The sequence below is a fragment of the Gymnoscopelus microlampas genome, assembly GCF_963454915.1.
Source record: "Gymnoscopelus microlampas genome assembly, chromosome: 6".
NCBI lineage: Eukaryota > Metazoa > Chordata > Actinopteri > Myctophiformes > Myctophidae > Gymnoscopelus > Gymnoscopelus microlampas.
Window position 1 is genome coordinate 2,936,585 of NC_139943.1, and position 15,353 is coordinate 2,951,937.

General features: G+C 39.7%; 2 protein-coding genes across 3 annotated transcripts; both read right to left on the reverse strand.

The window, feature by feature from the left end:
• Positions 1-4,754: 4,754 nt before the first annotated feature.
• Positions 4,755-9,064, reverse strand: LOC311047166 (uncharacterized protein). 2 transcript variants are annotated; one of them, XM_084059798.1, is made up of 5 exons: positions 8,920-9,064; positions 7,472-7,517; positions 7,063-7,360; positions 6,004-6,048; positions 4,755-5,667 (listed from the first exon to the last, which is right to left on the reverse strand). In XM_084059798.1, the coding sequence occupies exons 2-5, from the start codon at positions 7,487-7,489 to the stop codon at positions 5,414-5,416; spliced, it is 615 nt and encodes a 204-aa protein (XP_083915924.1). In that variant the 5' UTR covers positions 7,490-7,517; positions 8,920-9,064; the 3' UTR covers positions 4,755-5,413. The 2 variants fall into 2 exon arrangements, with proteins under 2 accessions (XP_083915924.1, XP_083915925.1); XM_084059799.1 differs by having other exon boundaries at positions 7,472-7,543.
• Positions 9,065-10,035: 971 nt separating this feature from the next.
• On the reverse strand, positions 10,036-13,646 carry LOC311047945 (transmembrane emp24 domain-containing protein 6-like; the record flags this gene model as incomplete). The annotated part of the gene is made up of 5 exons (XM_084060895.1): positions 10,036-10,257; positions 10,694-10,848; positions 11,140-11,266; positions 12,860-13,171; positions 13,572-13,646. The coding sequence occupies 5 exons, from the start codon at positions 13,644-13,646 to the stop codon at positions 10,036-10,038; spliced, it is 891 nt and encodes a 296-aa protein (XP_083917021.1).
• Positions 13,647-15,353: the final 1,707 nt, after the last annotated feature.

The window sequence follows — 15,353 nt, forward strand, 5'->3', positions numbered from 1 at the left end:
ATCCACCACACTATGTTGAACGTTCATTTGCGCATGCGCAAACGACATAGTCCCGTTTGGACTTTTTAGGGCGTTAGGGAGAAATAACCAGGACTGCAAAATCGGACTTTTAGGGGAACCAGGACCTTCATAATCGGACGTTTAGGGGCTACTGACGGTTCTTCATTAAGTGACTAGTTGGGAGTGAGAATGTGTTGGTTGCGGATATGTGCTGCACTCTGAACAGCATAAGGCCACAATATTTTTGGCAATCCCTTTTCTAATAGAAGGCACCTTCCCATTTCAAAAAGGGTCCTCCACTGTCTCTCCGCAGTACCATTTTGGTGTGGAGAGTAAGGACACGATGTCTCATGCCTTATACCTCTATCTCTTAATAGGGACTGGAAAGCATCCCCTGTGTATTCTCCTCCACCATCTGATCTGATACATTTTACAGAACCAAAAGGGGCACTGTCTGATAAGAATTTCTTTGTGGCCAGTGTTGCATCACTTTTATTTTTAATGAAATAAACAGCTACTGCCCCAGAAAAATCATCTGTAAATGAAATGGCATATTTATGTCCATCTTGACCAGTTGGGTCAATGGGGCCTGCCAAGTCAGTATGTACCAACTCCAGTGGTGTTTTAGCTTTAGCATCCATTTTCCTATTTCTGTTATTAGTAAATTTTCCCTCAGTACAGACATTGCAGTCTAGTTTGGTATTTCCTGTGATTTTCATACCTTCTACCACATCTGGTAATTTCAACACATCATCAATATTACAGTGTCCCAAAATTTCATGCCATGTTTTGACATCACAAGTGAGGTTCACTTTGTCACTATTTAATATATCATTCACTGAATCATCAACCCAGTGTTCTTGATTAATTACCGTTTTCACGTAGTACAGTCTCTCCTGCTCCTCTATGCGGAAGACTGTCCCATCTCTGGTTATCAGTTCATTCTGTCCCTTTTGGAAGATCACTTTGGCTCCATCATTTGCCACAGCCTCCACTGAAATGATGCTCTGTGGGTAGGATGGTATGAACAAGGCCTTCTTCAGTGTGACCACGACGTCTCGTCCCTCGATGTCCTGAAGTGTCACCTCTGCGTCGCCTCGCTCCAATGCCACGTTGTTCGTCCTGGTTCCATCCGCCAGTTCCATGAAGTGTAGATTTGGGTTGAATGTCCTGTCGAATCTCTTGAAGTTGTTTTTCTCTGTTATGATGTGGGATGTTGCTCCACAGTCTACCATGAGACCATTTTTCTTAATGTTGTCTGGTAGCAGCTCTTGGCTAGCCTTGAATACAAAAGTTTGTTGTTCTTCTTTGTGGACGTCTCTGCCCTCTGCAGCCTGTTTTGCTTCATCTTTGTGCGTGTGTTTTGTCCTACACGTCTCATCGCTGTGTGTTGAGCTCTTATGAAAACTGCACCATGTATTTGCATGTTGGGTCTGTTGTGTTCCCTTTTGGCGGCAGTCTCTTGCAAAATGCCCAATCTTTCCGCATCTATAGCAAGTTACAGATGACACATTTACCTTCATCACATTGTCCGTTTTTGTTTTGTTGTCGAACTTATCTGTCTCTTCGTAGCTCCGCAGTTTGCTTCTGAATTCGGTGAACGTTATCTCCTCACTGCTCTGTGTCGCATGAATGACGAATGGCTTGTATGGTTCTGGGAGTCCTTTCAGGATCATGGCTATTATCAGTCCATCACTGATTATTTCTTTTGCATTTCTTAATGCCGTTACCGTCTTTTCAGCTCGGAGTATGTAGTCTGTCACGGTCTCTTCATGTTCTTTTCTTAGCGACGTCAGTTCAGTGTATAGTGCAATAATTCTGGGTTTACCGTGGCTGGCGTAGTGGTTCCGTAGGATTTGTAGGGCTTTTCTGCCGTCATCAGCCGCTTCTCTCATTACCAACGACAGGCTTCTGTCGTCGAGATATTGGATCAATTCTGCGTAGCATTCTTCATTCATTTCTGTGTCATGATCATCACGATCAACGGTGGAGAGGATCGTGTCTTTTAGACCTCTCATCCTCATATGACCAAGGAATTTTACCTCCCAAAGTTCGTAGTTGTCTTCGTTCCCATCAAAGACTAATCTTTGCCACCTTCCTCCTGCATCACGCCTGGGCCCATAACCTGTTAGACTTCCAGCTTCGCTAGCCATTTTGAGGAATAGTCAGACACAAGATCTTAGTTTACTGTAGTTTTATTTCTCTTATCATCACACAGCATTGTTGTCTCTTTCGCTGTAGATCACAAAGTGCGCGCGCAAAACACACTCGTCACATACAATACACGTCATCAGCACGTATATCCTGTAATACAAGCGCACAGCGCCACAAGAGAATCTGGTCGTATACATAATATATGCGCACACCAGAAACATAATGTATGAGAACACACATTCCAACAGAAATCACTTCTAAAAAAGGAACTCCTTTTACTGACGTAATGCCATGTTGCTTTTTTAATGTATCACTAGAGTAAGGGGATTTAATTTGGGGACAGTTAAGAGTGCACACATCATAATAGATTTCAGGCCCTGAATGGAGCTTTGCAGCAGTGGTTCTCAAAGTGTGGTACGGGGATCGCCAGGGGTCCTTGAGGGGGTTCCAGGGGGTCTCCAGCGAAATGTGTTATGAGAGAGGACACGTGGAATATTGTAATGTTTGTTAAATGTCTTTGGAAGCTCATCCTTTCCAACACAACCTGTAATCAAAGTGTTACAGGCATAACAGTGCTTCTCCAGTTAAAGAGAATGTGAAAAAGAAACTCACGAGGCTTATGTATGTCTCCAGTTATGACTCAGTAAAGCAGGTCTAGTTTGGGAACATGTTTCCTTTGTAGCCAACAATATCTCTGTTTTTTCCTATAATTTTATAGTGTACTGTTTAACTATGTTTTCTCTATCCTAGCAGTCAGTTCAGCTATTCGACATTGTTTTCTATTTTTTAACAGTACTACTATTTTGGCAAATAAACTGTTAAAGTACTTTTGACCTCAGTGCTATTTTGGCAAATAAACTCTTATATTGTACTTTTGACCTTGTGGTTGTGTTCTGTTTTGGGGTTTAAAGAACAGTGGTTTAAATATCACTTACCAACAACAATAAAGCAACATGCTATGTTAGGATACTACAGTGGACTACTGAGCCTGTGACAGACAGTCACACGGGAATGCAGTCTCAAAGGCACGCACAGACACGCAAGTGTGTGCTGAAACAACGGTGAAAGGTCGTAAATAATAGCACTCCAGCAACTGCTGGAGTGCTATTATTTAATAAATAAATACAAAAACGGCTACTAGAGAACTCGACTGATTGATTGATTGATATTTTTATTGACAATGTTTAGATATCAAATATCTAAATACTGAATCGAGCAACTTAAAAACTGTCTGGGGGGCTCACAAAAGTCTGAGTAACGATAAAATGACCCAAATTTGTTTTGAAAGCGAAATATCCCTTTAAAGATGATAGGGGAGCTGATACTGATAGCTGATAGTTTCCACCTTACAGCTGCAGAGTATAAAAAGGAGTTTGTTCCCATACAGCTACTAAAATGTACAGGTACAAGGTTGGTGGCGTTACGTCTTGTGAAATGATTATGAACGTCATTAAAGAGAAGTAATTATGAAGATATCTCGGAGTGACCTTGTTTCGTATCCTGTGGACCATACACAGTTTTATTAATGAAACTCTTTCATCTACCCTGAGACACTTGAGGCTATTGAAATAAGCAGAGAGAAGGTGTGTTCTGGGGTGGAGTTTTAGGATAACCCTAACTACTTTATTTTGTGAAGTTTGTTGCTTATTTTTCAAAGCTGCAACTATACCTGTGTACCATGAAGAGCTTGCATAATCAAAATGACATTGGACCAAATATCATGTGCACGCAGCCAGTAGGTCAAGGTCACTCCACCCAAGATGTTTCAAATTGGTCTCACGGTGGCGCTATACCAGCCAACATTTTGGCCAATAACTCTTGAACTGTAGGTGTACAATTAAAATGTATTTTCCCTGATTTTTTTTGGATCATGTCACAACTTCCCATATAAGCATGTCGATTTCTGCCTAATAGACGGAACATGAGATCTGTAGGCTGAGATTTCAGAGCGTTGAGGTGGTGAATTCCTTGAAAAGAAAAGGAGACAGGGACCACTTACTCTCATATAGAAGCATATTGGACTCATATTGGAATTCCTCAACGGACTAAATGAGGACTTGGTGTTGAATTGTTTCTTGCCATACACTTTTCAATCATGTACAGTATTTTGTATGTTAATAATATACGTACAGTATGTACTGTATGTTGTATTATGGTGATTATCTACACAGTACTTAGTATAATAGTCATAGCGTTGCATTCAGTCTTTAAATATGTCTGTGTATTGATCACTGTGATTGTCTATAGGTGATTTCTGCTTAGGTGGTTTAGACATTCTTCCCTAAGCCCTTCCTGTGTACTAGATCACTGGTTCACAACCTTTTTTCCTTGGAGCTCACTCTTACATCTGACACAAGATGAGACCCCCCACACATGCATGCACACACACAAGATTGTGTTTTGTTTTTTAACATCTTAACCACTTAAGCCTATATACTCCTTGTACAATAAATAGTGACAATAGCCTGAATAACTAACATCGGATTGCATCGTGATGACACATTATGTTGCTATATATGGATTAAGTGGTATAGGTCCAATTATAGTTAATTGATTATCGGCACAAACTAAATATGAAACAATAAAGAAAAAAGTCCATAAAAGGAAGGCTGTAACTTGGTTACTGGTTTTATTTTTAGCATGGTGGGCCTTTTTACCATTGAAATAATCCTGGCAGTATGGACTGGACATTGATTCAATTCAATTTATATCAAGTTAGTTACATGGATGAAATGCAGACCCAATACGTTAATTTCAAAATCAATCTGTGACACGCACCATATTATGTTATGTTGTACACATGATAATACATTTGAACAACCTTATGCAGTAGCAAACCTGTTACACATTGGGTACAAACAAACAAATGAATGACCGGCTCATAATACGTAATCCAAATTAATCCACAGCTACTAACAAACAAAATCAAAACCTTGTTTTCAAACATAATTTTACCAGGTGACAAGATCTGCAGTAATGTAAGGTAAGACAGCTGTCTGTTGAGAATACTGGTCTGTTAACAGGAAAATAATGCTGGAATACTGACCAAACAGAATCAATAGGAAATTACAAATGTCAAGTATGTGTGCGCGTCTGTCTGTCTGTCTGTCTGTCTGTCTGTCTGTCTGTCTGTCTGTCTGTCTGTCTGTCTGTCTGTCTGTCTGTCTGTCTGTCTGTCTGTCTGTCTGACTGAATCAACTGAATCTTTTGTATCAGATGTACGACATGTTTGACATTTTTCAGAATTCCTCCGGTGGTTTTATCCAAGTAAGTCCTCCATGACTCCGGGTTCATGCTCGAGAAGGGCTTTGAACAGGGCCTCTCTTGCCCTGTTGCTGTTCGTACTTTCAAGGATCCTCCTCATACGTTCTTGGGGGGTGTTTTGAGCACGGATGCTGGCGGCCATTTCCTCTTGTAAACCACCTTCACTTTTCATGTCATCAACGATGGGCCCCACATTCTTGACTCTGCTGACCAGCGCCCCCTGATTCTTCAGGAAGAAATGCCCTTTGTCTTTAAGGAAATGAAAAGATAACATACTGTAATAAATAAACTGTATAAGATTATAAGAAGATATATATTTACAACACACACACAGACAGACAGACAGACAGACAGACAGACAGACAGACAGACAGACAGACAGACAGACAGACAGACAGACAGACAGATAGACAGATAGACAGATAGATAGACAGATAGACAGATAGACAGATAGATAGATAGACAGATAGATAGATAGATAGATAGATAGACAGATAGATAGATACATAGATAGATAGATAGATAGATAGATAGATAGATAGATAGATAGATAGATAGATAGATAGATATAGATATATAATTTACCTGCAACAGAAAGGCTGATGTTTGGTCTCTGTGGTTCAGTTGGTCCTGTGGAGGAGAGAATTGAAAGCCTTTGTTATTTGTCTGTCATTAAATGTTTCGATGAATTGAGTGCAAAGGTACCCAATGGAAACAGGGCACATGCTTTCTTGGGTTTAAAATCCTCTTAGCAGACCTTATTTGACCGTATTGTATTTGAACTGTAATTTCCTCTCCTTTTTTTTTGCAAACAACTAATAAAGTATTCTATCAATCAATCAATTGTTGCGCTGTTAGTGTTTACACATGATTAATGTTGCAATTGTTGTTTAATGGACCCAAATCCTGTTTGAATGACGTGTATAGGACTGACATTCACTTCTGTGATGTTACAGGGGTCGAAATCACACACACACACACACACACACACACACACACACACACACACACACACACACACACACACACACACACAGCAACATAATGTTTATTATGTCCTCAACATCATTAAAATGAGATTTAAGTGCAAAACCAGTGATGTGCATATTTACATATTACACTATTCTAATTTAAAACATCAAAGTATTGTATTAGTTGCTGGATAACATTATAAGACTTATTTAACTTAATAATGTATTCACAGGTGTTAATCACGATAATGTTGATCTTTGCAGGAACAAAATATGTGTTTTTATGTGTGTGGTTTTGTTTTTAAGGTCTTTGTTGCTCATTGTGTTTATCATTTCTATGTAATGACCTCTGTGATTTTATTGTCCCAGTGTGTGCCTGATGGATGGAGGCATGGGTTCTACAATGTTCTGGTTATAGCAACCATTTTTTATGGTGAGGAGATGAGAAAAAAGATTGAGATTAGATAAGTGAGAGGAAAAAAATACAATATTTGATAGCTTTCGATGAAAAGGTACCCATTACTGTTAGCTACCCCCACCTGGCATAAAGAGTATTATTATTATTAATTATTATTATTATTATTATTATTATTATTATTATTATTATTAGAGTAGCCAATCGTTTAAAAAAAAAAGAAGACAGCACAAAGATTTCACCTTTTTTTTTTATTACCTGGCAGCTCGAGAGAAAGAATCCAGTCCTTGAGTTCTTCATTATAAGTGTTGTGAATCTCTGGATCTTTGAGAAGTTCAAGGAAGGCAGATGAAGGTCCATCTCCTCTAGACACCAATGAATCAATAAGGTCAATACAAGCATCTTCTTCTGGCAGTGCTTTATTCTTCAGTCGTTGATACACTCTGTCATCAACAAGGTCTCCAGAGTGTGCATGCTGCAGAATGTACTGGAAATCTGTGCGGAGCCAACTGGCAAGTTTCATCTTGTTCTTTTTCAGTATTTTCACAGAGGGTTCCTGTAAAAAAGAAGTTGCATAACTTGTATGTATCAAGCATAACAATAACATGTAATCAAGGTGCACCTTATTTTGACTTGCTATATTTGCCAGAAAACCTTGAGTATCTACCTGAGTGGAAGAAGCCATGGTCTCCTCTGGAATGGATGAGGCACAGCTGACAAGCAAAGAGGGAATTTAGTCCTGTTGTGATGATGAACAAAGTTACAAATGCATACTGTACCTATACATTGTGTTACTGTCTGTCTGTATGTACTGCATATACTGATCAGCTTGTACTGTATGTGCAAACAACTGCATGTATACCAAACATTGTAAATACATATGTAAATACATACATGCTGGTGTGAGTGTCTGGTAAGTGCATGGTGTAGATAAGAGGATTGGTATTTTACCTCTATACAAGAATTAACATGTACAGTATATTTCCACCTATTGTATAGGCAGTAGTTTATTAACCCAATGATGCTTATAGGCCAGGGGAAGATACATGTAAATGAAATAAAAAATAATTGGTGAAAGGCGAAGGTGAAATTCAGTTATTTGAAAGGTGACAGTATAGGTGAGACCAGCCATGTTGTATGGTAAAATACAGGAAGCAGAGCTGGAGGTAGCATGCAGAGACTAAAATGTTGAGGTTCTCTCTGGGAGCGACGAGGATGGATAGGATCAGGAACGAGTACATCAGAGGACAGTGCATGTTATATTAGATGTTTTGGAGATAAAGCCAGAGAGGCCAGACTGAGATGGTTTGGACATGTACAGTATAGTGAGTATATCGGTAGAAGGATGCTGAGGTTGGAACTGCCAGGCAGGAGGCCCTAGAGGAAGACCAAAGATGTATGGATGTAGTGAAAGAGGACATGAAGTTAGTTAGTGTGACAGAAGAGGAGACAGAGGACAGGGTGAGATGGAGGCTGTTTGCAGCTTAGTTTTAAGGTTTTATTCTTCTTTTTGTCCCATTCACATCAACACCATGCAGTATCCCATTTTCTACCACCAAATATCCACATAGTGTTATTCTAGGTTGCATATTATGTACTGGCATTAAATGTCGTGCTGATTTGCCTCTAGATGGCAGTATGTACTCATCTACATTCACAGGATTGTTCCAGCAGGGCCAGATGTGTCACTTAAACACTTTCACTTTCTATTTCAAGTATCAACTAAACAACTTTTTCTCTATACTTTTACTTCAAGTGAAACCACAGAATGTGACATTGTCTCAGTGTTATACATAGGGTACATGTAACAACACATATTTGAATATGTTCACATGCTTCTCTCAATAGAGCAATATGACCCATACTGTATGTCATATTATCATAATAAATAAACTACAATGTTTAAGACACAAGAAAGTCTGTTTAAGTCATGTGGTAAAACTGATGAGTATTTATGCACACTACCAATATATGATGTTGTAATAATAGGCAATAAAAAGGGGTTTCCTGGTGAGTGATACAGTACATAGGCTACGGCACACCGATGGCATAGGCCCAAGTCTCTAGTCTTTATCACATGTGCTTTTAATCAGTCAAACAGAGAAAATATCTTACCTTAAGGCTTGACGGTATCACAGACGAGAGTCAAAGACAAAGAAGTTGAACAAAATGTTGGATAAAGTTTCCAGCAGAAGGAGATGTTCATGCAGCTCTGTGGTTGCTGCTTGCATCTGCTGTGAGAAACTACACTTCCTCTTGTTTTTTTTTCCTTTTTCCTTGTACAGCCTACACGTAGTGTTATTGCGGGGCTGGCCGACTGGTGCCGCACAATAACAGGGTCCTATTCTAACATCTGGGTTGTTGGTTATGCTGGGGTATTGCACTGTACACTCTTTAGTGTGTGTCTGTGTGTTTAAAAAAAAAAAGAAAAGAAAAAAATAAATAAATATATATATATATATATATATACACACACACACACACACACACACACACACACACACACACACACACACACACACACACATATATATACATATATATATATGTGTGTGTGTGTGTGTATATGTGAGAGTGAGAGTGAAAGGAAGAAAGAAAGAAAGAAAGAGAGAGCAAGCCTGTTTATTTGCCTGGATCAAGTAGTTTATTTATCAGTATCACAATGAAAATTCAGTTTTAAAAGTGATTTATTTTTACATACATTCTTTATCATTAAAATGTTAGTATTTTGTCAATTATTTGGGGGACAACATGCAACAACCTCACGGCCCACAGGTTGGGAATAGCTGGTCTAGAACAGTGTTTCTCAACGTGTGGGTCGGGACCCCCAGGGGGGTCCCCACATGATTTTGGGGGGTCCATAGATGACAGTGAAGTGACAATTTAAAGACTTTTAAGACATTTTTAATACCTCCACAAAAAAAAGTCCATTACTGCATCAAAAGTAATCAACAAACTATACTGTGAAAGTAATAAATATAAGAAAGAGGAATGTTTTTTGAAAAAAGCTCAAACTTGTAGATCTGCAATTTTCACAATATTTATCTGTGGAACCGAGTCAAACTAAATTGAATGCCTCTACTCTTACAATTCCAAATGCGTATCAGGGTGGTCCCCAGTTCAAATATGATTATTTTGGGGGGTTGCAGACTGAAAAGGTTGAGAACCGCTGGTCTAGAAGAAAGCCAGAAGGGCAGAAAGGCCTGGACATGTCCACTCCAGTGTCTGGTCTCAGCATTTAGGTCTCTGGGTGTCCGTGTGGAACAGCCTCTTGAGGCAGAAGAGCTGCAGGCATCCAGACAGAACGATGGCCACGCTCTGGGCCGCGGACCACCACATCACATAGCTGTTGTTGGACAGCAGGAGGTAGTGGTCGGACCCTCTCCTCATTCGAGCGTAGTTGTAGTATCGCCACATGTGGATGATCTGGTTCTGCAACTTCAGGGTGCTCAACTGAACAAAGATGACATCCAATTAGTCAAACAAAAACTAAAAACTAGTTAGTTCAAGGCCCATGAAAGTGTTTCAGGTCAAAATGTGTGTCAAACCAGAAACAGGTTGTGTCCAACCTAGACACAGGATCTAAATGTCTCAGTAGAAGAGCAGGGAGACCAAAGGTATATTGCATTAACATTCTCTATGAATTGTACACAGGACCACAATGGAAATAACAAAGCCCTCAGGGCTTTTTGTGTCATCCTTTTAGCACCATTGTATAATCGTACCACTGTACTATTTGCAAACTGTTAATAAAGTATTCAATCAAAAAAACAAACATACTCCACCATACAGATTGGACAGAATTACTTTTTATAGAGCTTTCAATGAAGAAATGACTCTTTTATTTGCTGGATTCAGTTCACATTGACAAAATAATGTAATCACTAACCTCAATACCGGACAACGTGCTGTTGAGCTCTGCTCCTTCCTTCTCCATCTGTTTCTTGGTCTCCTCAAAGCCCTTGTAGTAGACGCCGAAGTTTAGAAAGACCCTCACGCCCCCGAACTTGTTGTGGAAGTTACCAAGACACATCTGGTAGAATCCTGGAAGGTGGAAGATGCCGTCAGACAAGGAGGAGACTGGTTCAAGACTCTTGTACCTCCTTTTTCCCTTCTACACTTCGCCGAAAATAGCCGATCTACTGTACACGCTCTTGTGGATTGAATATTTTCACAGAATGTGAAATACTACATGCCCAGATTAGCGATGCTAGGCTTCAAGTGTTAAGCCATATATACTTTGTTGCACAACGACAGATGCTATTAGTACCTGTCTCTTTGGTCTCATTAGACATGGTGTAATGAAACAGGAGGCTGCTGTAAGTACTACTGTACCTGTCTCTTTGGTCTCAAAGTTGATTGTACCAATAGCATCATTGGATGTTGTTACGAGGAAACCATCTGGTGACGTGATCGACACCATGAGACGCTTGTCCGTGGCCATCCCTGTCACCCACTGTACCTGCACACACACACACACACGCGCGCGCACACACACACACACACACACACACACACACACACACACACACACACACACACACACACACACACACACACACGCACACGCACAAATACTATTTGTTCACAGCCGTTCGGGAATAGGGGCCTTATAGTTGAAGTATTTGAAAATGTTTTTAAAAATAGTAAAAAAAATAAAAAAAATAAAGAAGTTTATGGATAATGGGTAAGGCACCGGCAAAAATATGGCCCTTAATCTTCAAAGGCTGTAGCCATAGAAAGGGCAGTGCTCGTTCACTTTGAAGGTCAGGCTGATAAGAACAGTATTATTTTTTGTAAAGTCGTGTGGGTACAATCTGACTATACTCAATGCAAATGCTTGTCAGCACACCTTCAAATATCATGAAAATAATGATTATTCAGAGCTTGGTACGCTTGCTACTTATGGAGTTACTTTTATTTTTGGGGAATTTTGATAAATCCTACCGTTGCAGTAGACTACAAGTCACTCTGGCTCACAGTGACAGCCAAATACAGAAAGTGTAAGACATTAACCACTTACACACCCCCTATATAGGCCTACTTAGTTGAATCAGAGTCCCCCAGGGCTCTGTACTAGGTCCCCTCCTGTTTTCACTCTACACAAATAGCCCAAATCTCCAAAAGCTCACAACTCGTAGATCAGCATCTGCGTTGAATGTGTGCCCCAGAATAGGGGCGTTATACAGTAGGGCTCAAGTGCTTAATTGAATTATCCCTCATAATATAGGCAACGATGATGATAATACAAATCGTTGCTGTCGGGCAAAAACCTCCCATCTCCATATTCTAACTTTCTTCCCCAATTTTTTCGTTAATTAAAGGTAGGGTAAGTGATTTTCTTTGGTTAAAATAGTGCTAAATAGCTCTATATTCTGATAGTACTCATTGCTATAGACTAGTGTTTGTTCAGTAAAAGGAGTCTCCTTGTCTCTCCAGCTCTTTATAAAACAGAAATGCATTTTCGTGTCAGTTTCAGTTTCATTTCCAATCTTATCCTATCAGGATAGAGAACTGAATCAGGATACAGATTAAACAAGTGAAATGTGAAGTGATGACACTAAGAAATGAGCAGACACAATTGGAACTGGAACACTATAAAAATGAAGCTTAAAAATGGGTACTTTCTCCTGATTGGCTGAGATTTTGACACCTACCGGAAAATGTATTTTATGTTTATTAAAGAGCTGGAGAGACGGGGAGACGCAAATATAGCAATGACTACTATCAGAACATAGTGCTTTAACCTTTTAACAAAATACTTTTTGTTTTAACCAAAAAATATCACTTACCCTACCTTTAATGCCCTACTTGATAATTCTACCACATCACACAAAAGTATCAAAAATAGCAGATCTGCAAGCTCTAAACGCGGCGCGAAGCGACGCGTTTAGAGCTTGTAGATCTGCTACTTTTGCTGTTTTCGAATTTGAACCCTGAAAAGTTACAGTTTTGGAGATAAATGAGGGTTTCCATCCAACAGAAACAAAACACTACCATTACGACTAGGAGTGCATCTATCAGTGTGTTGTGAGTGAACTGAAGTCTGTCTCACCATGTAGGTCAGGTAGAAGTTTCCACTCTGGTGGGCAAAGTGCCAGAAGCATTCCATGTGTGTGGCCGGGACCACCATGGCAAAGTCGTACCTGTCAGAGCCTCTGAACAGGCCCTGATCCGCCTGCTCCAGGTAGGGCTCGGATTTGCGCGTCCAGCCACTGTGACTGCTCATAAGCAGGAGTATAACGTAGCAGTAAGGCAGCATGCTTACAGTATGAATATGCCTGTCTGGTGGTTGAGCAGCAGTAGTAGCAGTAGTAGTGGTAGTGGTTGGTAGGAGCTGCTGAGGGTATACAGCCACTGCGTTCTCCTGTTGATTTAGAGATATCAAAATCCAAGGAGAATTATTAACCACGTTAAAATCTTGCAGTGGTGGAGGAAGTAGCCTACTCTGCTTTTTTTTTCTCTTCAAAGTATTAATACCACAATGTAGAAATACTCTTGCTACAATAAAAGTGTATACAAAGTACTTGTAAAAAGTACAATGTTTGCCTCTGAGATGTATTGGAGCAGAAGTATAAAGTATTGAAAAAATATTAAAGTAAAGTAAAACTACCTCAAAATTGTACTCAAGTACAGTACTTAAGTGAATGTACTTAGTCACTTTCCACCACTGAAATCTTGCCCGTATTTGTCTGAAGGCCAGCACTTGCTTCTAAAGTACAGTAACAGATAACACATCTACTGTGTACTTGATAACATGAATGTACCATTATGTTGGGCAGCAGCTTGCCTTGGTGTGGTGGTAGTGTAGGGGTGAGACAATATGACACCTGCAGTGTCATATTGCGTTGCTCAACGAATTATACCGTAACTTTGCTTTAATAGCTGGAACGGTTATGGGTTCTATTTTCTGATATCGCACCAATGATGCTCATCAGCACTTGGTTGGCCTTGGGCAAAGCACTATACAGTGTGTGTGTGTGTGTGTGTGTGTGTGTGTGTGTGTGTGTGTGTGTGTGTGTGTGTGTGTGTGTGTGTGTGTGTGTGTGTGTGTGTGTGTGTGTGTGTGTGTGTGTGTGTGTGTGTGTGTGTGTGTGTGAGAGAAAGATTTAGCTTTAGCCCAGTGCCAGGGGGTCCCCAGCTAAATGATTGGTAACTCTTAATACAGTGTCGGGGAGCAGTTAGGGGTTAACAATTTAAACCCTATATGGTTGACCGCAGTCCCTCAGGGCTCTATACTAGTGCATTTTCTGTTATTGTGGAGAAAGCTTTCACAGAAAATAGCAGATCGACAAGTTCACAACGCATCGCAACTTTCAGCGTTGTATTCGAAACTATGAATTATTGTGTGCTATTAATAGTCACTTAACCTAAAGCCCACTTTTGTTGAAGTATATTGATTATATATTATTATTTGTTATTGTATATATGCGGTTAGTGAATTATATCTACTGCTGTATTTATATATTGAAATTGGATTATATTTTCTCTGTGATGTATTCTGTTATTTGCCATGCCTTTTAACATAAGACTAACAGTATATCTGATTTGTCGTGATGAGTGTGAGGCCTTACTGTAATCTCATTACATTTGTACTACCATTCCTCAATTCAGTAATCATACAAATACTAATCAACAATGATGTCATTACTGTTTTTGAGGCAATTCATATTTGTACTATGTGGTGTTATGAAGCCCAAACTCTTATATGTTATTTTGATGTATCGTGGCTTTAATTTGAGGCCTACTACCAGTGCTGCCTTGTTTGGCCTTCTTGAAAGGCATTACAGTGTTATATTCGGACAAGCAAATGAGCCATGTTCTAGCCACTACCCTTTTATGACTAGCACTCTGCTCTGGGCTGGTTGACCAACTTTGCTGTGAGCTTTGTGGTATTAAAGAGCATAAAAGAAAGAACAACGTGTATTTATGTCCTCCTTATTAGGATAAAGATTTGTGCTGATGGTTGTGTGCATATTGTCGCTGTCAGGAAGAAACCTTGTATCTCCATATTTCAATGTAATTGTAATGTAATGTCATTTAATGTAATTTAATCTTCCTATAACTTAACAAACCTCTGTGGCCGTCGTGAGAGAAAAAATGTGTGCCCGGTTCTCCTCAGTGGCTGGAGCAATTGGTCTGCATTTGCACTTTTGACCATTGACCATTACCATCTGAACGCAACTGCAAAGTCCGTTTTTCAATTTCATCAAATCTCAGCTTATTATTAGCGTTTATGTGTTTATGGGAATGAACTCGTTCTCATAATACTCAACACAAATGTGGAATGCCCTACCAAAAGGAGTAAAGGAGTGTAAAACCCTACTCACTTTCAAAACTGCCCTAAAGATACACCTTCAGGAGACTGGAATTCGAAAATGGCCCCTGTCTAAGTCTTAACCTACCCCCCAATGTTGTGTATGAATTTGTTTTAAAATACAAAATGACTGTCCGTGTTGGGGCTGGTATGACCGACTCCAGAGGATTAAGACTCATGAAGAAGAACTTTTGCTCTTAGATCCTACAAGAACCTGAGAGAAGAAGAGACC